General features: G+C 38.2%; 1 protein-coding gene across 1 annotated transcript; it reads left to right on the top strand.

Annotated features, from left to right (window-relative positions):
- Positions 1 to 9,371: 9,371 nt before the first annotated feature.
- Positions 9,372 to 27,030, top strand: EIF2S2 (eukaryotic translation initiation factor 2 subunit beta). Its single transcript, XM_010960845.3, has 9 exons — positions 9,372 to 9,529; positions 14,457 to 14,634; positions 16,134 to 16,237; positions 19,625 to 19,760; positions 20,488 to 20,588; positions 21,208 to 21,356; positions 23,377 to 23,433; positions 25,874 to 25,959; positions 26,552 to 27,030. Exons 1-9 carry the CDS (start codon positions 9,515 to 9,517, stop codon positions 26,725 to 26,727), a joined length of 1,002 nt encoding a protein of 333 aa, XP_010959147.1. The 5' UTR covers positions 9,372 to 9,514; the 3' UTR covers positions 26,728 to 27,030.
- The last annotated feature ends 244 nt before the right edge of the window (positions 27,031 to 27,274 follow it).

Raw genomic sequence — 27,274 nt, 5'->3', positions numbered from 1 at the left:
TTAAACAGTATCTAACATAAAAGATAAAGATCCATCACCTTATGCTTTCCCTCCCTCCAGTCTCCCCTTATTGTTATATCACAATATTTCAAATTAAATCAATGTTTCATATTAACCTTATTATGACTCTATAAGTATGGTGTACTTCTGTATCAATTAATTATATTATGATTATACTTCCTTTCTTATGCAGCGTTTTGTTCTTCTTGGAATTACTAATTGCCTCAGTTTTTGTTTGCCAGATTTTCTATATCATTATCACTAATTCTTCCAGACTCTCCAGTAGAAAAGTAAAAATGCCTCAGGTATTTCCAACACAGTCAAACATGTCATATACTCTATCAGTTTCACTGGAGATACTCCCCTGGAGTACTCCTTCCTTCCATCTGGACTGTCCCTCCCTAGGTCTGTTGTACAGCTGTCATCATAGGACTTCCTTTTAACTCTTTCCTAAGTTGATTCCCTCTTTCCTAAAACCTCTTTGTCTTTCTAGTTTTAGTAGAACACATCCTCCAGTAATGTCTCAGGAAAAGTTGGAAAGGGGTTAGTAAATTTTTGATCCTTGCAAGCCTGAAAATATTTTTAATCATTCCTCACATTTGATTGATAACATGATTTAGTACAGAATTGTAGATTGAAAATAATTTCCTTTCAGAATTTTGAAAGCACTGTTTCATTGTCTTCTAACCACCAATGTTAATGTTAAGAAATATGGGGTTCTTATTACCTACTCTTTTATAAAAAATCCATTCCATTTTCCCTGCTCCCTCCTCACCTCTTATTAACAAGATTTTTGGATCTTCTTTTTATCCCTTGTGCTTAGAAATTTCATGATTATGTGCCATATCACTTTCAGTTTGGGTTTTTTTTTTCCTTCATTGTGCTGGGCACTTGGTAGGCTCTGTCAATCTGTAAACTTGCGTCCCTCAGTTATCAGAGATTTGCTTAAAATTTTTTTGATAATTTCCTCCCCTTCATTTCTTCTCTATTTCTAGAACTCTGATTAGCCTAATGTTGGACTTAATGGATTCATTCTCAAATTATCTTTTCTCTTTTATTTCATTTCTGTCTTTTTGTTCTATTTTTCTGGGAGATTTTCTCAATTTTAATACTTCTATTATTTTTGCTATTAATTTTTTAATTTCCCAGAGCTATTATTCTCTGATTGTTCCCTTTTTTGAAGCATCTTGTCTTTGCTTTCTGGATGCACTATTTTATACCATCAGAGGCAAAGGATGCTTATTGCTTTCAAAAAATATTCTTCTGCTCTCTATATTGTCTCTGTTTCCTGAGTTTCTTTTCTCTTTTCCATTTCTATGTGATGCCGTGTTTCTTAGAGAAGGTTTATCTCAGCTATCTGGTGATCCTTTGCTGTCCCTTCACATTTAAGAGTGAGTCACTACAAAGATATTTGGAAGCTCTAGGTTATCAGGAAGTTTGTCAGTTGGAGGGTTTCATTGCAGGATAATAAAGTGGGGAATTATTTGTTTTGCTGGGAGACCCTCAAGTATCAGTTTCTATAGATATTCCTTCTGGGGTTATTCAAATTTAAGTTTCTTCCAAAATTAATTCCCTGCTAGCCTGCTTGGAGACTATAAGTCTTGCTTGCATTCTGGGAGTGAAACAGAGCAAGATGGCTGGGTGAGTTTCCATCATTAACTCACTGTCATTTGATTTGGGGGCAAGAATAGGGATGAACATATGTGCTTAATCTGTCCATGTATAATGAGAATTACAAGACTGTAAACATGCTCACTCTTTTGCTCCCGTTAAAAAAATATATCAGAACTAGAAAATTCAGAGATAAAATTCTGCTCTCATGAAGCTGATGTGGAAAAAATCTGAGAATTGCAGAACCTATTTTCAAGTCCTGTTATTATTATTTAATAGTTGGTTGATACTAGGTAAGTTAAATTTTCTGTTTCATCATCTGTAAAGTGGTGATAATCATCCGTATCACAGCCTATCTTACTTGTAATGACCATGTAACACAATGGATATAAATGTATGAATATACATCAAATATATAACATTTATCATTAGTTCTATTTCCAAATATATTTTGAGAGGTAGTATAACAGAGTAGAAAGAGCATGGGCCTCAGAATCACATAGATTGGGACTTAAATTACATCTCTGTCATTCATTGTGTTATCTTGAATAAGTGACTTAACCTCTCTGAGTGTCTTTTTCCCTATTCATAAAATAAGTATAATATTATTAACCTGACAAGGATTGGATTGGATTGGATTAAATAGATAATGTATGGCACATCTGCTATAGGGCCTAACACTTAGTAGGTACTCAGTAGATACTAATTCTTCCTCTTATCCCCCTAATTTGGGGCCAGTTTTCTTATGTTCACATGAAAATCCAAAGCTTGTATTTTCCCAGTTAATGCTAAACCACATTAGTAATTTGCATCTTAGGTCAATAGTCCTCATAAAGGCTGTTTATTTGCTGTTTTCCCAGGACCAAATTATAAGGTGAGCTGCCCAAATTGAAAGAGTTCAGCATACATATCTTTTGAAGTGGTAACAGGTTATTGCTGAGGCATCTTTAAAAATGAGACGTGAAACTTGTAATGAACATTAAAAGAGATCAGGGACACTGGAATACTGGAAAAACTACTACTCCAAAAATTACCTTAAGAGTTATTGGTGTGTTTTTGCTTTTTCTATCTGATCCTCACACAAACTCAGAAGCCAGGCAGGCTTTATTATCCTGTTTAAAGATGAAGAGACCAAGGCATGAGTGAAAAACTGACTTGTTCAAGATTCGTTAGTCATCAAGGATAAACTAGGAACTCCAACTTGGTCTTTTTGACTCCCTATTTGGTGCTGGTTAAATACACATAACGTAAAATCTACTGTCTTAACAATTTTGTGCACAAAAGTACATTCATAGTGTTATGCAACCAATCTCTAGACTCTTTTCATCCTGCAAAACTGAAACTCTATACCCATTAAAAAATTCCCTATTCTCCCTCATCCCCTAGACCCTGGCAACCAAGCATGATTCTACTTTCTGTTTCTATGAATTTGACTACCCTAGGTACTTCATATAAATGGGGTTATACAGTACTTGTCTTTTTGTGACTGGCTTATTTCACTCCGCGTAATGTCCTCAAGTTTCATCTATGTTGTAGCATTCGGGATTTCCTTCTTTTTAAGGCTGAATAATACTCCACTGTATGTATATACCACATTTGTTTATCCATTCATCTATCAACGAACATTCAGGTTGCTTGCACCTCTTGGCTTTTGTGAATAATGCTGCTATGACCATGGATATGTAAATATCTCTACAAGGCTCTGCTTTCAATTCTTTTGGATGTATACCCAGAATTAGAATTGCTGCATTATATGGTAATTCTATTCTTAATTTCTTGAGGAGCCACCATTTTGTTCTGAGGAATAGCCATGCATAGTGGCTGCACCATTTTACATTCTAACCAACAGTACAAAAGGGTTCCGGTTTCTCCACATCTTTGCTAATACTTGTTATTTTCTTTTTTTTGTTTTTTCCCTAATAGCCATCCAGTGGGTGTGAGGTGGTATCTGAAGTGGTTTTCTTATGAGTTTGGAAAACTTCTGTAGAGATGCTAAGACACTAAGTAACCCTGGGTAACAGCACCCACAATTTACAGCATTAAGATCCTGTAACACACTGCAGGAGGCAACAGTATACACAGTCACTGCCCTCAAGGATTTTATAATCTAGCTGGAAAGAAAGGACATATGCATGTAAAAATAAATAACAATGCAAATAGCATAGTCTAAATGATAAGTATTACACGAAGATAGAGAAGGGTAAAATTATAGGTTAGATTGATTAGAAAAGGCTTTAAAGAGCACCTGGCACCTCAAATACTTTAAAAGAGGGGGTTATATTGTCCAAGAGAAGAGAGAAAATTTTTTTTTTATTTCATTTTTAATTTATGCATACTTTCAGCAAACAATTACTGTGCTCCTAATAAGTGTTAAATACTAGATGTTGGGGCTTAGAGTCTCTCAAAAGCAAGGGAGAAAGATGTGGAATAAGTAGTGACAATCCAAGGTGCTGAGTGTGTACACAGTACACTAAATGCCTTTCTAAAGGCATGCTGATCTATCTCCTTTTACAGTGAATCATAAAGGGAGTATGCAAAGTATACTTCTTTCCAGACTGTGCTCACACCCAGTTATCTCAAACGAAATACAGCTAGGAAGTTTCCCATTCTCCCTTGGGAAGGAGGCTATCTTGCAAGTTAGTTATTAGCACTCATACCTATCACTCCATATAGGTTCTTACATTCACAAACATGTGATGGCATTGGGAAAGCAAAGAAAGATGAGTAAGACAAGATTCTGCCCTCTGGGATCTCAAACATAGCCATAATATGATATTATAAGGGCTGTAATAATGAGAAACGACAAGTAGAAGAAAAGGAATAGCTTCTTCCCCCACCCTCAGGGAAATCATAGGCTCTGTTAAAAAGTAGTATCTAAGCGGAATCTTAAAGGATGGCAGGAGTTCATTAGATGGGAAGACAAGGGGTGAACATTCCAGCCATGGGAACAGCATGTTCTGCAAACATTATGTGATTTAGTGTGGCTGGACCTTACAATACATGATGGGGAATAGTAAGAAGGGTAGAGAGTAGAGTGATGAGGAGAGCCCGAGGGGTAGACTGCGGGTAACTATTATACTGAAGGTACCAGAGAATTAACTGATTTTTAGGCAAGAGAGCAGCATTAGACTTTTTCTTTTCTTTCCTTTTTTTCTAAAAGGAAACTCTTAGGCTAGATGGAGGATGAATGGAGCTACAGAAAACCAAGAAGGAGACATCAGAGGAAGTCAGCTGGTTAACTAAATAGGGTCTCACAGAAACTTGAAGTAGAGCACTGACATTCAGGATCTCATATTTGTCCTTCAAGACCAGAAATCTGATTTTCCCTATACATCTAGCATGAAACAAATACCTGAGGACTGATTCACAACAATTAAATTCATAAGAAAATGTGGTATAAAGTATAATTCTAATTTACTAACACACATCCATGTATTCATCAAACACTTATAAAGGATCTACTTTGAGCTAAGCATTGTTCTAGGTTCTAGAAACACAGCTGTGAACAATTTCCTGCCCTTGCAGAGTTACATTCTAGTGTGGAATATATGTTTTCAGGGACTAAAATTTTGTGTTTGCTGCCCAGAGCATTTCCTTTCCAGTGTGAAAATACCAGGAAATCTAAGTTGGTAATCAAAATATTTTGTGGTGAATGACCAGAAAAAAGAGAAGCAGATGGTTTTAAGGTCCATTTCACTCAGGCCCCAGGTAAAGCCTAAGAAATTATCGATGCTCTAGAACAAGTGTACTTGCTACTGACTTGCTTAATAGTTTTCTTTGGATTTATGGTTCCTCTATCCTGTACATTTCTGGGTGAAAAAACATGGCCAAATCCTGGCAGATTCCTCTTTTTCTGGATTCTAGGAAAAACCATTTCAATTCTAACATTCTTTCAGACATCTTGTAATACTATTAATTTTAATTATGTTAGCTTCAGTCATTTTTACCATATATGATTAAATAAAGGCTCTAACTTCAACTATATTAATGTAAGAATTATATTAAAATTTTGTATACTACTGGATTTTCATCCATAAATTCAAGAAAAATTTACCAAATATTTAAGTACCTATGATGAACCAGGCACTCTGCTAGGTGCTGGGGATATCAGAGTGAACAAGACAGATTTTGTACCTACCTCCAAGAAATTTATATACATTCTAGTAGTGAAGTGAGATTATGAAATCACAAGTAAAAAACTGACAAATAAATTAAGCAAACTGTGTAAGTGTTATGAAGGAAAGGGGCAACTGGAGACTGTTGCAGTATCCAAGAAAGAGATGATAATCACCTGGACCAGGCTAGTGGCAGTAGAAATAGAAGTGGCTGGATCTGAGATTTATTTTGGACATTGAATCAGTGAGTTGGATGAAGAAAGCGAGGAAAAAGAAGCAACTGAGTTAACTCCCAGGTTTCTGAATTAAGCAACTGGGTAGAAAGCAGTGCCTAGCTAATTGAGATGAGGAAGATTTGCAGTGGGAAATACCCAGAGTTCTGTTTTAAACACAGTAACTTTGAGACCTTTGTGAGACAAGCAAATGTAAAGAAAAATGCACTTGAATATGTGAGGCTGCAGCCTGGAGGAGAGGTTTGGGTTGGAAATAATGAATTTGAGAATCGCTGATATAATGATGGTATTTGGAGATAAAATTTTCATTAGACTAGATTCCTACATCTCGGTGACACATTATCTCATAAGTCATTTTCATACGTGACTAAATAATTAAGAGTTCATTTCTGCTAGTTTAGTTCTCAAAGGATTAACTATCCAAGACTTCTTTGAGGAGGGGGTGCTCACTATACCTTCTATTTTATCAACCCAAAGATAAATTTCAGAGTTACCAGATGCTTTGCATTAATATCTCAGCAACTTTCTGTTTTACTCATCTAACCTAATTTGTAAAGGCCCCATGTAATGGAAGAAAAGGATTGAATAGATCTGCATTTCTGTGTGGATTATAATTTCTGTCTTATGTTTTCTGTAAGTTAATTATCACCTACAAGGATGTATGGGCTTGCTTAAGTAAAGAGAGTACTGGACTAAAAATCATGAGATCTGGGCTCTAGTTCAAGTACTGTCACTATTTAATTTTGAAGTAATAGCCTCTATAGGCCTGCTATTTTATGGGTCAAGTGAAGTGACTAAAGAATATGTTAAAGCCTATTAAAACATAAAATTTAGTATACAATGGAAGGATTAACACCATTAGCTTACTGCTGGAGTAATGCTGAGCATTAAGAATGGCCCAGAGTGAAGATTCCGGTAGGCTGTTCTGGATTTCTCACAATTTTTTGTGGACTCCATAATTTGGCTTCTCTATCTATAAAGTAGGAAGATAATGATTTTCCTCACCATTATGAGAAGAAAAGTAATATATATCTGTATGTTTTACAGATTCTTAAATAAAAGAGGTTAGGAAAATACAAACAACTATTTGTGTCGATGTTATTAGCTTAATCTAAAGAGGATCTATCTCTTGGAAAATCTGGAAGCTTAGCTACCATTGCTTTGTGACTTTTGCCAGCTCCCCAGAGAATGTTGGCTTTGCCTAGAAAATAAAGTACTACCTTGGGAATAGCCTGAAATCTCTGAAGAAAGTCATTTCTAATACCATGCTGTAAAGGAAAATGAATCTTTTCACAAAAGTGTTCAAGACTGTTTGCTAAGCATCCCAGCATTTCCCAGGAGTACAAATGAAGCCTCATTAAGACTTTGTGTCTCTTTGCTGCCATGAACTAACTTTGTTAGTGTGAACTAAGTACCTTAAGGGTGGGTCCCTATGAGCTCCTCTCCACTTCTATAATTTCTCTTCTGCCCTTGCTTTTTCCCACTTGTCTTTGTCTCAATCTTCATTTTCTTAGTGGAAAGGACTTTCAAAAACTTGGGCCACATTGTTTCCCTCTCTCCTCCTCAAGGCCTCTCCACTCAAAGTGATTTGGGGACTGTCATGCCCCATTTACCTCTCAGAGACCAGGAGGAGATAAATAGTACACACTAGTGGCTTTCAACCAGGGGTGATTTGGTAATGACTAGAGACATTTTTGGTTGTCACAACTAGGGGAAAGTGCCATTGGCATCTAGTGGATAGAGGCCAGGGATGCTACGGAAGATCCTACAATGCACAGAACAGCATAATAACAATAACAAAGAATTATCTGGTGCAAAATGTCGAAAGTGCTGCTGTTGAGAAACCATGGTATTCACAGATTATCAGTCACTTTAGATTACTGAGGAGGCAGTGCAGCCTCCTTAGGGAAACAGATTCTGAGGTGTTAAGGCAGCAGCCACTGGCATCAGATTGCCTGGACTTGGATCATTCTAAGTTGTAAGCTCCTTGGAGGAAGGGATCTAATTCTATCTACCACACTTAGATTAGAAACTAGTATCCAATGGGGAGTAGGAAATATTTGTGGACTGTCTCACAGAGTTGTTCTGAGGCTAAAGTAGAGTACATATATTAAGCGATATGAAGGACAGTAAGATGGAGAAAAGCAGCCCCTGAACAGTGGGAGCTAGGATGGCATTATAAACCAGGATATGCTTCCCCATTAAACACACACAGTTTCACAGAACACTAATATGAGACAAAACCACTCTGTGACTATGATGGATCAAAACAAAAACAAAACCACTCCACAAACATGTCTGAATACAAACAAAAAAGAACATTGTTCTAACCACACATACACACACACACGACCAAATATCCCCCTATCCTGGCTAACATTAAGTACTGCTGCTTCTCAACCAATCATAGCTTTAACTTCTCTTGGTTCTCGTCCCGTTTTAGACATGAATTATTAAAATACCCCATACCAGAATTTCCTCCACGTCCTAATGTCATTCAATCCAGAGACTAGAAGGCCTGCTTCCTTGAACCCTCTCCCAAATTACCTAACACAAGCCCAAATCCTGTAAATTCTTTCCAGTACCCTCTTTCTGAGATGACCCCCTGTTCCTCAAGGTGTGCCTCCCCTCCTTGCAAGGAGACAAGCTTTGTTCAACTATAGGGATGTTCTTGGTGGCCTTTGGCTGGAGGGCGCTGACAACAGTGACAGCCTCCTAAAGAGTAACTATTACTATGCCTCACGGAGAATTGCATAATGTACCTATAGCGTTCAAGAAGACTTCACAAACAAGGACTTTGAGGGTTCCCGACAGAATGCCTCTCGCCAGGCTGCGTCCCCTGAAGGGACGGACGTCTTCTCTCCAGACTACAGTGAGCAGGCTTTTGATTTCCGACCTCCCAAGCTGAAATTCAGCCTATTGGGTTAAATTTTTCATGAAATAAAACCCCCTTAGTGAAGTGCGCGTCTCTAGCCCCAACTTCGAGTTCCTCAAACACTACAATAACCCAAGGGGGCACGGTGGAGGTAGTAGCAGGGAAACTAAAGCCCCAGTGGGTTCATATTACTGAGTACCTTACCCACAACCCCAACCTAGGAAAAGCGGCCCCGAATTCACTCTACAAGAATGCAGAACAGCACGGATTCTCTGTTCAAAAACCTGAGGAGAAAGGAGCCGCCGGAAAGACCGAAACTTCCCGGCCGGCTTCCTCAGACGTCGCGCACGCGCACAGGTTGCTGGGCGACCGCCGCGCAAGCCCCCGCCTCTTCTATGCGGACTACGAGTCCCGGCTTGCCTGGCGCCATGGCATCGTCTGGTAACTCGCGCCAGTCGGCGCGCGCTAAATCGGCTCCTCCGCGCGCCTGCGCCTTGGCGAGCTCTGCGCAGGCGCATTTCCAAAGCTTGGGAGGTGAGGGCGGGGTGTCGTTCCCTTTCGCTGATGCAAGAGTCTAGTGCGGTGGTGGTAGAGGTGTCGGCAGGAGCAACGTTGCAGCCGGGGCCTGGGGCTGACCCGTCCGACTTTCCGTCCGTGCCGAGCCCACTCGAGCCGCAGCCATGTCCGGGGACGAGGTGAGGGCCTGAGGCAGGCGCTAGGGCTAAGGACTGAGGCAGGGAGCCAAACGCACCCCAATGTGGGAGACCGGGCCTGCGGCCTAGTGGCCGGCTGCCGCCATGTGGGACAGCCGGGCCTAGGCGGCCCGGCGCGGTAGAGCTGACGAGGGCTCCGGAGCCGCGAGCTTGGCCTCGCCCGGCTCTCCTCAGGGCCGCGGCGCTGAGGCCGGCGTCCTTCCGTGGCCCGCGTTTCCGGAATGGAGAGCACGTTGAGTCGCCCTCCAGGAGAGGGCTTGAATGTCCGTTTAATGGCCCAGATGACTTGAGTTTGGGCTGGCAACCCTTGCCTTCGTTTCGATTTGACGCTACAGCTCCAGCTGTCCCTCGCTGGGCGCTGGTGGTGCAGAGAAGAGCCTCTCTCGGCTCCGTTTCTGCGCCCTCGTTTAAAACTTTACGGGCTGGCTTACCCTACCCCGTGTCTACCCTTGTTCTCATCTCGGGCATTATTATTATTATTTTTTAAGGCCAGAGGGTGAGGAGGGTAGGACGAGAGTAAAAGATCCTTCAACCTGAAAAAGTGATTAACCTCGGAAAGTTTTAGAGCGGGAGTCCCTGAACCTTCCTTAGCAAAACTCGCAGCGACGTCAGCGGGAAGTTCAGGCTGCGGAGCTGCCAGGATCTTTTTCTACCGTCGTGTTTGTACATCAGAAAATTTTCTCAAATCTTTTTTGGCCAGATTCATCCCATTCATTTTAACCAAATGGCTTAAAATGAAATGTGGCTTTAAGCTTTGGCCCCTTGAATTTGTAATTCACTTCTGTAAACATTCAAGTGCTTGGCCTATAAGGCCTTGGAGAGAAAGAGAGGAAGAGGAAATTTTTCCTCTTTTTCGAGTTTTGGCTTTTTGAGGTAGGCCCTGAAAATGCTTTGAATTTCCACAAGTAGTGGAAAGGCCTGGTCCCAGGGCAAGGGAGTGGTTAAAGCAAGTAAGTGTGCTCACAGAAAGCAGAATATTCTCCAGTTTAGTTAGTTAATCCCTTAAAATATAGATAGTGGCTGGTTCATGGAGGAATTTGAAGACCTAATTAAGAAATTTGAATTTTATTCTGGAGGGGATTCCAATCTCGCATTTGATTTTTATGACAACCCTTTAAGATGGGGGGTTTTGTTATGCCCATTTTAGAGATGAGGAAACTGAAGCTTTTTAGAGAGTTGTATAATGCCCATGATCAAATAGTAAATGGCTGAGCCACTAATAGAATTCCAAGTCTATGCATTATAGCCTCCATTTAGATGACTGGAAGGCTCTTGCTCTCTTATGAAAGAAACAGTCTAAGGGAAGTACATCGTTCTTGGAGGTCATGGAGACATTGCTTTATGGCACTCTATTTCAAAAGTTACGAGTGTCAGTGTCTCATTCTTATTTTGTTTCTACCCATTTTCTAAGATTTTCATAACTTTTAATGAAGTACCTAAATAGAACAAGGTACTGTGGAGTGCTATTCTGTGTGTGTTTTCTATGATAAAGTGCTCACAAGTGTTCTAAGAGATCTACTAGTTGCTACAGGAGGTAGGAGGTAGAAATAGAGCCATTAACAGCGATTTGGAGGGCTGGAGGATTCAGTTTTAGCAGTGGGATCAGATCTTGAAGGAAATGAAATACTACTGAAGGGTGAAGAGGATTTGTCAGAACCAGCATTCCAACAGAGGACTTTGGAAGTCAATAAAATATTAAGCAGCTTGGCATTTCTCAGGTCTACCAGTCCATTTTATAAACAGGAAATTAGGGCTTCAGTTGCCCAAGATCACACAGCAAGTAAATGGGACTAGAATCCCAGCCTTTGGCTTCCACTCTGGATGTATGTGCAGATTCAGGTTCCTCTAATACTGTTTAATTTTTAAAAATTTTCTTTGGCCAGTCCTTAACTTCTGACTGCTTTACAGACTTGTAAGGATCAAGTGAAAAAATCTGTACGTGGGAATTATTTATAAACTACCAGGGACTCCCAAGAGTGGAAGTAGTCCTGCCTGGTGGCCAGGATAGAGCGCTAAAAACCTACTATTAAGACGTAATTTATCTCTTTTTTCTTCACATTTCCTTCTTTTTTCATTAGTCTTTTAATATGTAATTGACATAAACTGCACACACTTCCTTTTAAACCTGGTGATTAAGCCCAAAATTCAAGAAAACATAATCTCTTTTAAACTAGTGGAAACATGACCTTTAAAAACCAGTATTCTAGAAATATGGGTGCTACCTAGTGAGGAAAAATTCCCTAATCTGGAGGCATTAAAGTGTTGTCAGTAGCTAATATTTACTACTAGGCCTCACTCAAAAGTATCAGAACATCAGGTTTTCATACAACATGGTAAAGTGTTATACAAAAGAATCTTTAAACTAAGAAAAAGTTTCTGATTAAAAATGAAATATATGTTATCTGAAGTCTACAAAACACAGAAGAATATAAAGGGAAATAAAAATCTCCCAGAATCCCATCACCCAGAGCAGACAGCATTTGGTCTGCTCACCTTGCTTCTCTGGGTTCTTTTGTAACCCTGCCTTCTGGGGTGGTATGGGCTTTAAGTTAATATATTGGGTAAGGTATGGTTGATGGGAGTAGGCTTCCAATGTGCTGAAGCACTTTGGGTTATTGTCAGGGTAATTTTTGCTGATACCCCTTTTCCTGACCTCCAGCCTAACCTAACGTGGGAAGTTGAAAAGGGAAAACTGTTGTGGACTTAAAAAATAGCTCAAGAAGAATCTGATTTTCCATAACTGCACTGTGAGCAACTATTTACTTCTTCAGTTCCCAACTAGTCTCAAATAAAACATTTGGAATGTGATAATTTGTTAAGTCAGATATGAAAGTCTTAAAAAAACACAACATTTTCAGTGAAGACTGACGTGGCCCTGTGGTTTGGGAGAGGTCTGCTTTGAGCACTGCTTTGGGATCCTTGGTTTCCGTATTTTTAAACTTTACCTTGCCAAGTGGTGTGAATAAAATGAGGAGATGAATGTATGTCTAAAATATCCAGACATGGTAATTGAGAGAGGTGTTAAATTATTTCAGTGTATAATTCTTGCATGTTTATAACCCTTTATAAGTTTACAACCAAACTGTTTCCCTGGGGACCTGCACAGATGTTTTTCAGGATAACAGGGCAATTGTGAGGATGTCCTTTGCTGAGTTCAGGATCCCTCTCATCTTTGGTCTGCCTTGCTAAATAATAGTTAAAAGATGGCTAATATTCTGGAGAACTTGATACTTGAAAAAAAATGCAATAAATGAGTTGTAAACCCTGGCAGAAAACCAGATTTATAGTGCGTGGAGTGTTGTCTGTCCTTTAGCCAAATAGCCATATTCAAGAATGAGGATGATTTATAGCTACCTCCCTGGAACAGATTATAACACTGTGTAGGGTGACCCCAAGACCCAGTAGGTCAGCAGTGGGGAACCCCTTCCTCCTGGCTCTTACATCCTCTTTAAATTTGTCAGATTATGTTCCTCAGACTGATTGCATTTCAGGATTATTCGTTTATATGATTAGATCCTTCTTAAGGTAGGAGAGGCTTGGAAATGAGGCTGTATCAATTTCCAGAATGTTTTGCAGATCCTTCTCTGTTGGGTGATGATGATTCTACCCTACCTAATTACAGACCATAGTTTGGTTTCAGTGTAGCTTAATTTCCTTAATGTACATGGGATATGAAGAAATTTAAGTTAATTAGAGTCAATTTTGGGAATTTTTTTTTCAGAGTTTCATGGTATGTCTTGGAAGTTAGATCACCCTGAGTTGATAAAATTTCAGTAATAGAAATCAAGAGATACCATACTTCATCAACTGTAAAGCATTACATAAATTATAATAATTGCTAACACTTATTGCGTACTTTTGTTCCAGGGACTGTGCCAGGTGCTTGATATTGATTACTTATTTAATCCTAATAACCTTGTGAGGTAAGAGCCAGAGCCAGGATTTTAATTCAGTCAGTTGGGTTTCAGACTTGTGCTTTTAAACACTTTACTGTGCTGTCACAGCAGGTCATTGGGCAAAAATGGTAAATTTAAGCATGGTAGAATTTGGACAAAGATTGGTCAGGGACTTAGAGAAAAAAGACTGGGATTTGAATACAGTCCTGTTTGACTTAAGATTTCACTCTTTTCACTATCAGCATCTGCCCTATATGTTGTTTAAACTATTACGTTTAAAATAACTATGTATTTTTTTCAAGTGATTTTTACAAACCATCTGCAACAAGTTATAAATTAGTTTTTCACTTGTTCTCTACTACACATCAGATTAAAATAACCTAAGAAAAATTTTAATGTTCCAGAAACAAAAACCAGAGTGAAAGTTTGCATAGAAATTTCTCTTACTCAGATAGAGATTGCTGTATGAAAGATTTCTAATGGATTTCCTTCCATTGTGTTCCAAATCCAAAGATTTGTCTGAATTTCATGACAAAATGTTTTAGTTTTTTATCAGGTCATGTCTTCTGGTGTAGCAACTGCAGTTTACCAACCTTAAATGAAGGATGTATAACTTGCCTGTGCATTGGTTTTCTCATCCATAAAGCAAGGGATGAAGCATAGGTTATTGCTAAGTTCCCTTCCCTAAAATCTGTGATTGGTTTATAAAGTCTCTAAAGTTGCTCATGAAACTATAAGTGAAGTTGCTGTATCTTGTGATAATTTATAAATTAAAAGACATATACACATGTTTTGGGGGGAACCCTCCAACTTGTAATAGTATAAAAATGTTGAGTGGATTTTCTTTTCTTTCTTTCTTCTTTCTTTCTTTCTTTCTTTCTTGCAAAATCTTTTTAGGTACTTTAATGCATCAAATACTTTTTTACATTTAAGGGTATGCCTTTTGAGAATACAGCATATTTGGAATGTGAACATCATTAAAAACAATCACTTTTTCATTATCTTTTAAATAGATGATTTTTGATCCTACTATGAGCAAGAAGAAAAAGAAGAAGAAGAAGCCTTTTATGTTAGATGAGGAAGGGGATGCCCAGACAGAAGAAACCCAGCCCTCAGAAACAAAAGAAGTGGAGCCAGAACCCACTGAGGAGAAAGATGTAGAAGCTGATGAAGAAGATAGTAGGAAAAAAGGTAAGTGGTGGATATGAGTCACTGTTGTCCTGGGAGACCTGGTTCTCTTCCATCAGTGTTTTGGATTTTGTTCACACAGTGACCTCTCAGCCTGATAAGGCTGTTCCAGTGAAGCTGAGGTCATCAGCATTCTGTGTGCATGGGACCTTGCCAGATTTCTGATAGACTTGTTTCAGGGAAATTCCCACCAAATGCACATGGCAGAGATGACAGAACTGTCATTTCAGGGCTGGTTTTCCAGTCTAACCTGTCAGAAGGTTTCTTTTCTAACTTTAATGGTGGTTGTATTTGAGTGTAGGCAGAAAGAAATAGGACCAAGATAGTCAGTTTTGTGTCTTAAGCAATTCTGAAAATATATAGAAGATATTTAAATTACAGCCTAAAATGTTTGGGTTTAGAAACCAGCATTGGTTATTCACTCTTATTCTAACATAGACACTATTTTAGTATTAGAAATAAATGATTCAGTAAATATATTTATGTCTTTTGAATAGAAGACACTGCTAGGGACAGAGAAAACTGACACTCATTGAGCATCTACCATGTGCTACATGTACAAGCATCTTGTACATATTTAAAACAAATTTGGAAAGTAAATCATTCTTTTAATAGACAAGATGAATTCATAAATAACTTCTTGAAAAACTTATGTAGCAGAGGGGTTTTAAAATATTCCTAGTGTATAGTGGGGCAGAACAAATGGAAAACTTACTGAACCAAATCCATTATTACTCACTAACGGTGGATAAAATTTCATTTTATTCATATTATAGCCTTATTTTAATGAACGTGATGTACTTTTTAAGGCCCTTTGTTGATTGATTGTTTGTTTGATTGATTGAATAACTTACTGAGTTAGACACTAGGTTTAGGTGAGAAAGCCATAGCCCCTTAGTATCTCATAGGGAGATAGACAAGTAAGCTGGTAAGTACCTCTGTTGGAGTGACAGAAAGTACTATCGAAGCACCTAGGGCATACCTAACCCAACTGGGGGAAGGGGAGGTAGACTTAGAGAAGACTTTTTGGTGGGAGTAAATTTTGTGCAGTGAAGGTAAGAGCTATGTGGGAGGGCCCATAGGAAGGCTTGAAGGTGAGAGATCACACACTGCACTAAGAAGCAGAGGTAATTCAGTTGGGCTGAAACTAAGATTTAAGATACAGGAGATAAGAGGGTAGGCAGAAGTAGAGAGAGAAAGCTGGAGAGCCTTGGAAATTATATTAGAGCCCTGATTTTGTCGTGGGAACAATGAGGCATGATATGCTCAGATTACTAAATATTCCCAATATGGTCCCCTAACAGTTTTCCAACAAAGCTTTGAGTTGTGTTCTTCAGAACCGTAGCCTTTGTGGTTGTGGATGAACTACTGTGCTAATTAATACCAATCTCTCTATTCTGGTGACTTAATTAATAGCTGAAACATTGGTTTAACTCATAATTTGATGCTTTGCCTTCTGCTATTTATTAATAATTGATAATCTCAATTATCTGTCTTTTTAGATGCTTCTGATGATCTAGATGATTTGAACTTCTTTAATCAGAAGAAAAAGAAGAAAAAAACAAAAAAGATATTTGATATTGATGAAGCTGAAGAAGGTGTAAAGGTAGTATTGCTTTCTTATTGAAGGTAAAATTTGACCACTTGAAGGGTTCTAATGGCTGGTGTTTTTCCCTCTGTCTCATCTCTTACTAGCTTTGCTATTTGTTATTTAATCACCATGTTAAGGTCATTTTCTTGGGATTGTCTGCCTAGGTACCTTAAAGGGATAATGGTTCAAAGGAATGTAAATTTAGATTTTATACATTGTATTGTGTACCATTAAGATGACTACGAAACGCCTTTTGTCAATCTACTGAGATTGGCTGAGGAGAGATATTTCTGTAAGTGAGAAATCCTGTAGAGCAAATATTCCTGTGGTTTCTTCTGTTAAACTTTTGGTAGCTTGTTAAGGATACACAAAATTATGTGTGTACCTCTGAACAGCAAAGAATGAACCCCAGCCTGTGTTGGTGGCTAATGATTTTGTGGCCTATAGAAGAACCAGAGCACTCAGGTTGATTTTATGGAGTTCTCTGATCTTGGAGGTACTTGAGGCCCTGTGATTGCCTTATTACTGGATTGATTTCCAATACAAATATCTCAAAATTCTTTTGAATAAGGAGTAGATAGGTGGGTAGATAGGTGAATAGGAGGATGCATGGAGGAAGGAGCTGAAAGTCTGTTTTTCCCTTACTTAGAGCTACCATTTTAAAGACCCTGTCCAGGAATCTTGGACAGAGTACAAACTACAAACATCTACTTATAAAACCCAGGATAATAGCAATTTCACGTATACAGAGAGAGAGAAAGGGCGAGAGTAAGAATACACATACACATGCACTAAGTTGTCCCATTTTGTGCCCTCTACCCGAATTTTTCTTTCGTAAATTATTTTCTCAAACTCAGGTAAATAAGGTGTATCCCACATGTAGCAGTAATTCACTGAGTTTTGGAAACAGTGTCACAGTTTTGATGACTTGGTTAATTCAGCAAATAATGTATTAGTGATGATAGTGAGTCAGGCATTGTGTGCTAATTGTTAGGGTACTGAAATGAATAAGGTATTTTTCCTGTTTTCAAGAGGTTATTTTAGTTCAGGAATAATTTAGAGTTCTTTAGAACAACATGCTTTTCTCCGGATTTATCTGTTTCTCTCCCGTTTGGGAATTCTCTTCCTACTAGGGAAATTGGGAAAGAAATGCTCAGAATATAGTGAACAAGGAGGTATAAATATCCTGAGTAACAAGGTGACAAATCAGAGATGTGTCACAGGTGGTCTTGGTTAACAAGGTTTTGTTGGTCACCTTCTCTCGTGGCTTTTGTACCGAAGAGTCACTTGTAAGCTCTATTCTTATTTAGTGCTTGGATACTTTTTTCTCTGCTATTGAAGTCGTAGCATAAGAGGTTGTTACAAGTACCCTTATCAGCCAAGACATGGACATTAACTTGACACTAAAGTGGTTTTTAAGATCTTGGGTTACTCTCCCCCTGAATTTTCAGACTTTACAGGGCTTTTGAAAATGAAAAACACTTTGTGCTATTCTCTGCCTTTCACTGGGTCTTAGCCTCAGTTTAGAAATAGATCTTACTGGGATAAAATAAGTAATTATATGGGACTGGAAGCTGGCTGGTATGTGCTAATTTATACTTAGCATATGTAAGTTTCTCATTTATTGGCTCTCATCTTAGAGACTAACTTAATATCTGGTTTCTTGTTTGGTATTGTCTAGCTAATACACTGATTGGTCTTTGATGGCCAGATGTGGCACTGAGACTATTCAGCTGGGTTTGGGATCTCAAGACTGAGCTTCATTTGCTCCTGGCTGTTCCAGCTTTTCTGCTGATAAGATTTCTAAAATTACTATAACCCATTTACAGAGTAGTTCAGGATGTCGGTACACAAATATAGATATTGATAAGTAATGTTGACACACTTGGGATAGGGAGTTGGATATGCTGGTGGAAGGAAGGCAAGATTAGAAGGCTGGAGACTGAGACTGGCCCTTTTTGCTCTTCTGGGAGTTTTATGACTCATTTCAAGGCTGTGAAATGCCCTGTTTACATCCATGACTATAGCAGCTAATCTTGGAATCAGGCTTTACCTTTTCTCCATTCATTCATCACATGACCCTAATTCTCCATGGGTTCTGTGTTTTCCCTCTTTCATGATACCGTCTACTGAAGTGATTCCCAAAGACTTTCACAGTCTGGTGCCAGGCTGGCTGTGATACAATAAAAAATAAATATTTGGGTTTTGTTCCCGGTTCCTGACACACAGCTCCTAAGACCCTTGGAATCTCTGGATATAAGTGTATTTTTAGATGACTGGTGCCTGGAAGGTCCTGGATAGTTTCAGGTTGAGGGCTGGTCATCAAGCCATGATTAGTGGATTGGAACTTTTCTCACACACACACTCTAAAGGGAAAGGGTGCTAGAGATCAAGTTTGGTCCAAAGCTGGTGATTTAATTAATCACAACCTACATGATGAAGCCTCCATGAAAACCTCTAACATTGAGGTTTGGAGAGTTTCAGGGATGGTGGTCACATTGGAGTGCTGGGAAAGTGTTGCACCTGGAGAGGGCATGGAAGCACCGCACCTGCCTGCCCCCCCCCCTTTCCTTGCTCTATGCATGTCTTCCGTTTGGCTGTTTCTGAGTGTATCCTTTATAATATAATAAAGTAATAAGTAAAGTGTTTTATTGAGTTCTGTGAGTCGTAGCAAATTACTGAACTAGTGGTGGGAGGACAGGTGTAAGTGGGAAAATATGAATTTGAATCCAAGTAGGACATGTGTGTGGCAAACCTGGGGACCCTGTACTTGCCCTTGCCTCAGTGAAGAAAGTCCTGTGGGGCTGAGCCCTTAAACCCAAGGAGTCTCACTAACTCTGGATCGTGTCAGAATTGAATTGAATTGTAGGTCACCTAGTTAATGTCAGAGAGTTGGAGAATTAGTGTGGAAAAACACCACGTGTTTAATGTCAGGAGGAAAAAAAACCCTCCCACTAACTGCGTCAGAATACTTAGAAACTTAACGTAAAATATTCCCTGAACCCTGTTCCTGCTGAAGATTGTCACGGAGAAGATTTAAGAATCTTTGTTTCTCAGGTAATTCTGACTGTGGCCGGTTTAAAACATGGACAATAATTATAATAACATCCCAAGGCTGATGGATTGAAAAAAAGGAAACGATCCCACAAAAGTGTCTTGAAATTTTTCCAGTTTAAATGACAGAAGCTTTGAACCAGTTTGGTTCACCTGTGAGAGACATTCCTGATCTGTAATTTCAGTTTTGAATATTTGATTTTTTTCCCTCTAAAACGATGTCTGGCCATGTCATTAGAAATATATATATTATATATATATATATATATATATATATATATATATATAATATATATATTATAATAATCCTAGTAGCAAAATGTTGAGAGTCTTATCTCACTGTCTTAGGATCTAAAGATTGATAGTGATGTTCAAGAACCAGCTGAACCAGAGGATGACCTTGACATTATGCTTGGCAATAAAAAGAAGAAAAAGAAGAACGTCAAGTTCCCAGATGAGGATGAAATACTAGAGAAAGATGAAGGTAATATTGGGGGCTAAGCAGCTCATTTCTAGGCTACATAAGCCTTTGGCCTAGTCTCTTTCATGGGCAGGCTTCTTTTTTATTTTTTCTTGCCCCTTATTTCCACTGCCTAATAATGGAAGCTAAAAGGAAATAGAATCTAACTTGATAATGAAAATTAAAGATTTCATTGGGGGAGAATTGGCAATTGTGATTACATTAAAACATACTGATTCAGACTATTGGGAAAACTACTGTAACTGAATTTTACATAATGTTAAAAATTTTTTGTTTTGCCCAAAGTGCTGTTTCATTAGTTTCTAAGTGCTATAGGGTCTTTAGAGAACTTTAGTATAGTCAGCAGATGGGTTTTTATGGATGTGTGTGTTTCTTAAGTGCTACAAAACAGTTGGACATTTTTTTCCTCTAATTATCCGAGCACATTATTTTATCTTATGTTTGTTAAATCAAGAAACAGTTCAGTGTGTCTGTATTACCAAAAATTCCTAATTAGAGAAGTCTCTATTAAGGGTGGTTTATGAAAGTCATAACATCCATGTCTTCAGTGAATAAGGGGTTATTTGTGAGCCTGGATGCCTTTATGTTTGAGTCTGTTGTGAAAGCATTGTGGGATGGAAGACAAATACCTTTGAAGCTTTCATTTCTCTAGATCTGCTTCTCCCTTCTCCCCCTTTTTGTTACTGTATCAGGCCCTCCCCCTCATTCTTACAGTCTTTGTTATCTGTAGCTTTAGAAGATGAAGACAGCAAAAAAGATGATGGTATTTCATTCAGTAACCAGACAGGCCCTGCTTGGGCAGGCTCAGAAAGAGACTACACATATGAGGAGGTAAGACAAATTCTGTAATGAGAAAAGGCTAAACTGTTCACCAGACCTCAAAGAAAAGCAGGATAAATACTCCTTGAATTGGAACCGCCAGTGAAGTACAGTTCAATAGTGAAACAGACCCAGAGAGGTAACACAGCCAATGCACAACACTGCCTGATGCCCATGTGTGGGGCATGTGGTCCACAGTGTGGTGGTCATAGTACTCACTGTTCCATCTGAATCCATGAACTTTTGAGGTCACTGGAGCCCCACTGGAGGGGACAAGTGGGGACAGTAGGGAGAGGGAGTGGCTAATTTGGGGCCAGGGTAGTCTGGAGTTTGCTTATTTGGGCTTACTGAATCTTACTTTTCCATGTAGCATATACTTTCCCACAGAAACAGCAGAATTAGTATGGGTTCCTTGTTTAACTTTGATCAAGGAACTGCTGAGCACCCATAATGGACCAGTTCCTGGTTGAGGATTGAGTCTTGCTTTCAAGAAACTCCCAGAACATGTGTGTGTACATTTAGTCAAAAGTAAACTTTGCTCTGCTTAAAAGAAAAGCACAGTGACTTGGGTGGGAACTTTATACTCCTGCTATTAATGAGAATGTACATGAATACCACTTTATCTCTATAGCTACTGAATCGAGTGTTCAACATCATGAGGGAAAAGAATCCAGATATGGTTGCTGGAGAGAAAAGGAAATTTGTCATGAAACCACCACAGGTCGTCCGAGTAGGAACCAAGAAAACTTCTTTTGTCAACTTTACAGATATCTGTAAACTGTAAGTTGATTAATGCGAAGTCTGTATCCCAAATACCAGATTCTCAGTGGAGTATGTGTTAAATATCCTCATTGTGGACTTTATTGCAGGTAGAAAGAGAGAATGCACAGATGCCAGGGTTGGGTTAAGGGAGGTCACAGTTCAAGTCTGTGAGTTCTTTGGATTCATAGTTCTTAGGCTTATTATCCAGAGGCGAGAGAAGCCACCTCATGCTGAGCCATGAGAGGATCCTAACCATAGGAGTGAAGAGTGAGGAGGCTGAATGTAGTCCCCCGACAGGGGCTGGGGAGCCCTGGGTGGTAGAAAAGCTCATCGGGCTGGAATGGGCCTGACAAGCAAGTACAAGCAGTGAGCTTCAGGAAAGCAGCTAAATTTAGTGTGCTTCTTTCTTGGATACTTGTTGTCAAGACACAGTTGATGAGATTTCAACTTTTTTTTAATTATCATTGCACTCTATGCCTGTCTTACGCCTAGGTCACTGTCCTGGCTCTTCTCAGAACTCCTCAGCTACACCTTTTCTGTCAGGTTTATTAAGGCATCTGACCTTATCTCCTGTTTGTTCTTCAGTTTCATAAGTGATACATGCTTATTGCAGATAAAAGGGAAACCAACAGTAAACAAACAAACAAAAAATCAGTAAAAATTCCCCGCTGAGAAATAATCACTTGTTTTCATTGCTTATAGGCATAACTTAAAAGGTTTTAGATTGTTTTTGCTAATGACAGTAGTATATGCTTATTACAGAAGAATTTAAAAATAATATAGACCTACTTAAAAAATGAGAAATTGTGAGTCCATTAAGAGATAGGGAATCATAGGTTAATATTTTTATGTTTAGTTAGCTATATGCATATAAATATGTTAAAATAAATTGGTATCATATTGGTTTTTAACATTTTTTCTCTTAATATATTGTGAAATTTTTACCCATACATTAAATAACCTTTATAAATGTTTTTAGGCTTTATACAACATGTTCTAACAGTTCTTTAGTTGGACATGATTGCTCCCAAGTTTTCGTTATCAGAGGCAAAGCTTTAGGAAACAACCTTATACATGTATCTGGGCAGTAACTCAGAATAGAGCCTTAGGGCAAAAATTCCCAAAATGGAATTGTCAGGTCAAAAAGAATGAACATTTTTATAGCAAATATTGGCAAGTTATTTTCCAACAAGCTTATACCAGTTTATACTCACACTGGTAATCTAAGTGCCAACCTGTTTTATTATATTTCTACCAACCCTTACTCATTACATTTTTCAGGAAAAATAACTTTTGAAAATTGTAATAGTAGTACCTACTTATTGGAATAAGCTCAAATACTGCCAAGTGAATGAAATTAAAAAGTGAAAAAGAAATTGAGTGGCATTGCTCTGTTTCCTTTTTTCATCTTACATGTATACATCTTTTTGGTTTTTGTATATAGTGGCCTGTATTTCAAAAGCAGAATAGAATGAATGTACCATAATTTATTTATCCACCCCCAAGTTGTTGGATATTTTATCTGTTTTCAATTTTTCTGCTATTATATTGCCATGAAATACTTCTTTTTTTCTTTTTTTAAATTTCAAACAGGAAATATATAGGGATTAGCATAACAAACACCCAAGTATTCATTACCTAGGTTTGGTGTATTTTGACTTCTTGGCACATTTGTTTCAGATCTTTTTACTTCTTTAAAAAGGGCTCTATATTTAGTTTAAGGCCATCTTTTGTATCTCTTTCTGATCTCTTTTACCTTCCTTCCCAGAAGAATCTGTTATCCTCTAAAGTTGGTATTTTTTGTCCGTTTATAGACATTTACTCATAGGTATACATTTGTAAATGTAATATTTTATGGGCTTTAAAATGTAAAGAAATAATGTCATATTTATCTTCATGTCAGAGTTTGATGAATTGTACTGAAATTCACCTAATAGCTGAGTAATCACAGATTAAAGCAGTGAACAGGGTGGGGTTTTTTGAAGTTTGGTTAGATTTCTATGAAAGATAAGGTTTATATCGTTCACTATCTTTTTAGATTACATCGTCAACCCAAACATCTCCTTGCATTTTTATTGGCTGAGTTGGGTACAAGGTAAGAAACTGTATTTGTATTTATATATAGTTTTTATATATAGTTATTGGATATTTCATAAAAACTTATCTTGAAAAGAATATGTAACATGCTTAGGAAAAACATGCATCTGATTGTCAGAGGAACTTTTAGACTAATGAAGGAAGAAAGTCAGTTCATCTCTATGGGAGAGCTTAGCTTGGCTGCTTGGGAATAGGAAATAAGGGTCATGGTGGCTCATGTGAACAGGCCTGTTGGTGTACCAGAATGAATACCATGGCTCTGCCATGTTTAGAGTTTCTTGTCATTAATTGGAATTCTTGGGTCTTTTTATGGAGCAAAGATTAGATTTCAGAGGAAGCCACTATTTTCTAAATTATATATAGGCTATTGATGAAATACAACTTACAGATTGATGAGTGCTAGGGGAGAAACAATGAAACAGGGACTCATAATTAAATAGCTACTCCCCTGTCTTTAGGGCTCACTTGTTGAAGACACCAAGCCAGTCCATCCCCACTTGGGAAGGTGGTGGTGGGGAGAGGCAGGATCCCATGGATCCCATCCCAGTGAGTTTGGCCTTAAGTTGCTGGGAAGCCAAATGTCCCTTTAAAAATAAGTATTGTAGAATTAGAGCATAATAAATATTACTAATACCTACTGAGTACCCATTGTGTGTCAAACACTTTTTTGGGTACTATCTCAAATCTTTACAACAGCTCTATGAACTGTTAGTAGAAACTAACACTAACTACCCCTGTCTTACAGATGTGGAAGCAGGTTCAGTGAAGTGAAATTGTAGCTGGTCACACAGCTAGTTAATTGCACAATCAAGATACAAACTCAGGTCTGCCTTTCTCAGGACCTTGGACTCTTATTAAAGTCTTAATCCTTTTCCTTGCTGGCAGTACAGAGATAGCTAAGGTGTTCTGTTCTCTTCCTACTCTTGAAACTCAGTTTGGGATTGGCTATACTTGCTGTGGGGCTGAGGAGTAATTTATTTGACCAGTGGTAAATATGTAGGCTTTGTTGTAGAATTGTTGTAAATGTAAATTTTTTTAAACATTTTTTATTGAGTTATAGTCATTTTACAATGTTGTGTCAAATTCCAGTGTAGAGCACAATTTTTCAGTTATACGTGAACATACATATATTCATTGTCATTTTTTTTTGCTGTGAGCTACCACAAGATCTTGTATATATTTCCCTGTGCTATACAGTATAATCTTGTTTATCTATTCTACATTTTGAATGTATTAGTCATTGTTTATTTTTTAATTTGCATAAACTGATGAAAGAATGAAAGCTAACAGTGTGTTTCCTACTTCTCAGAAAAATAATTTACAGTTTTTAGAGGTGAGGTGAATTACAACAAGTTGTGACCAGTGAACTTATGGCCAGTGGGCTAAAATATTACAGGGTTAAGAAAACTAAATTTCTTTTGACAATGAATGAAAAATTTTCCTACATCAAGCAATGGAATCACCATAGCCTGCAGATTAAGGGTTTGGGTCCATGGAGGATGATAATAAACCCTTACAGGAAAATATTAAAGGAGAATTATAGGAGAGATTCTTGCGAAAGTCAGTTTTATAATGAGATACAGAACAAGTATAAATTTAATACTGCCTGGGTGAATTTTGTTGTTTCACTTTGTGATTTGCAATTTTTAACAAGTGATGTCTAGCCTAGAGCTTTGCTTTTTTAAAAGTACTTGTCAGCAACTTCTTTCAAAAAGTTTCTCTTTAAGCACCATTGACAATACGAGGCCTGTGATTTCAGCTGTGCTTTTGGGAGAGAGGTTGTAATAATTTTATAGATACAGTACATACATTTAAATGTACAATGCAATGATTTGTTTTTTATTGAAGTATAGTTGATTTACAATGTTGTGTTAGTTTCTGGTGTATAGCATAGTGATTCAGTTTTTTTTATATATATATATTCTTTTTCAGTATAGGTTATTATAAGCTATTGAATATAGATCCCTGTGCCAGTGGTTTTTAACATGCTTACATAGTTAAATACAATCAATTTTAGAACATATTCATCAACTGTATATGACTGAATCAAAAGGTTAGGTCTTAGTTTTTTTTAAGATATTCATAGCTCCTTTTATATATTAATGGTATACATTCAGTAAAAGTGTGATTTTCCTTTGGATGAATGGGTCATCACACAGACAGTTAAGGAATTAATTTGTTTTAGACTTGAAATCAGTTATAAATCAAATTTGTTGCTGGTGACTTTATTAGTTGAAATTGAATTTAATGTTAGGAAGTAAGGATATGTCATCAGGCACCAACTACTAATTAAAAATAAATTTTGGGAAGTCAGTACTGTTCCTAGAACTTATCCCATACCATTGAATGTATTTTAAATTCATCAAATGTAAAGGTCCTGGGATTTGATTCCTTACAGGAAAAAACAATAATGGAGATGTTTTTGTTTTCTTTCCTAGTGGTTCTATAGATGGTAATAACCAACTTGTAATTAAGGGAAGATTCCAACAGAAACAGATAGAAAATGTTTTGAGAAGATATATCAGTAAGTTTATAATTTAATTTCAACACATCACTCTGAGATACTCTCATTGGGCTACAATATTTTGGGGAGAGCTGTTGGTTTGTAATGAAGCCAGAAAGGGTGGCCTTAAAAGATGAAGGGAAGTGACTGTGGTGTGGTGAGGGGTTTGGGTTTCCTCAGAAGACCTAGCTGATCAAGGCTGCTGGTTGGTTCCAGGCTCAAGGCCAAGTCAGAGAAATCTGTCTGCACTCAGGCCTGACCCAGCCCAGCTTTGTTTCCTTCCTAATCACTTAAAATTGGCAGATCTGTTCCCACCTGTGAAAGCTAGTAAGTCCTCTCTCAGTGGCTCTCCTGCAGACAAAACCAAGAGTAGGTATCTGGCAAGCATTGCTGCTGCTTTGGACATTCTTTTTTTCAACCCATGGTTCAGTATCTCAAGCATCACATGGAGATAACTTGTGTCTTCTTGTCCCCTGGAATAGCTAAGTACAGCTAAGCTTCCCTGGTGTGGGTGCCAGTGTGGGCTTGTGGAGTTCGGTGAAGTGTTTTAGAGAGAAGAAATCTCTCACTCACTGTGGCTACCATCTAATTCTTTATGTTGCTTTTCCTGCAGAGGAATATGTCACCTGTCACACATGCCGATCACCAGACACAATCCTGCAAAAGGACACCCGACTCTATTTCTTACAGTGTGAAACTTGTCATTCTCGATGCTCTGTTGCCAGCATCAAAACTGGCTTCCAGGCTGTCACGGGCAAAAGAGCACAGCTCCGTGCCAAAGCTAACTAATTTGCTAATCACCACTGATTTTGCGAAGTGTGTTGTGGAGATGTGGCTGGACAGGGTTACCATCAGAGTGGATATACCATTGTATTAAAAACAAGATAGAAAAGCTGCCAAGTTCTTTGGCGATTGGCTGTTGGTCTGAAATCCTTGCAAGATGCCGATGCTCAAGCTGTTGACTTACTCATTGCCTACTTTAACAACTGTCAGGGAAACGTGATGGGGTAAGGCGGTGCTTTTTTAAAATCGTTCATAGACTTCTGTAAAATGCAAGATAAATTAAAGTTATTATAACAGTGATTCTTTCAATTTGGTTTGTCCTTCAGTTTTCTTTTCTATAAAAAAATTATGCTTAATGAATTCAGCAAAACAGTTTGTGCCTGGGCTCTGGCGAGGTCTCTGTATCCTTGTCCTGAGAAGCTTCAGCTAGGTAGCCATTTTCCTTCTCAGCTTCTCGAGAAACATGAAGCAGACACAGCTTCATACGAGAGGGTGGTTGGAGCATGCAATCTGGGAAGACAGCCTATTTTCAGTGTCCAGGGAATGATTATAT

This window comes from Camelus bactrianus, chromosome 19 (assembly GCF_048773025.1).
Source record: "Camelus bactrianus isolate YW-2024 breed Bactrian camel chromosome 19, ASM4877302v1, whole genome shotgun sequence".
In the NCBI taxonomy this organism is placed as follows: Eukaryota; Metazoa; Chordata; class Mammalia; order Artiodactyla; family Camelidae; genus Camelus; species Camelus bactrianus.
Note: the sequence above shows the minus strand (reverse complement) of the source record. Positions and strands in the feature narration are given on the sequence as shown.

Bases quoted from the DNA above. Each gene is read 5' to 3' on its own strand.
- EIF2S2 (XM_010960845.3), top strand. The intron at 23,434-25,873 runs GTAAGAAACTGT...TTTCTTTCCTAG, and splicing joins TTGGCTGAGTTGGGTACAAG to TGGTTCTATAGATGGTAATA. The intron at 25,960-26,551 runs GTAAGTTTATAA...CTTTTCCTGCAG, and splicing joins TGTTTTGAGAAGATATATCA to AGGAATATGTCACCTGTCAC.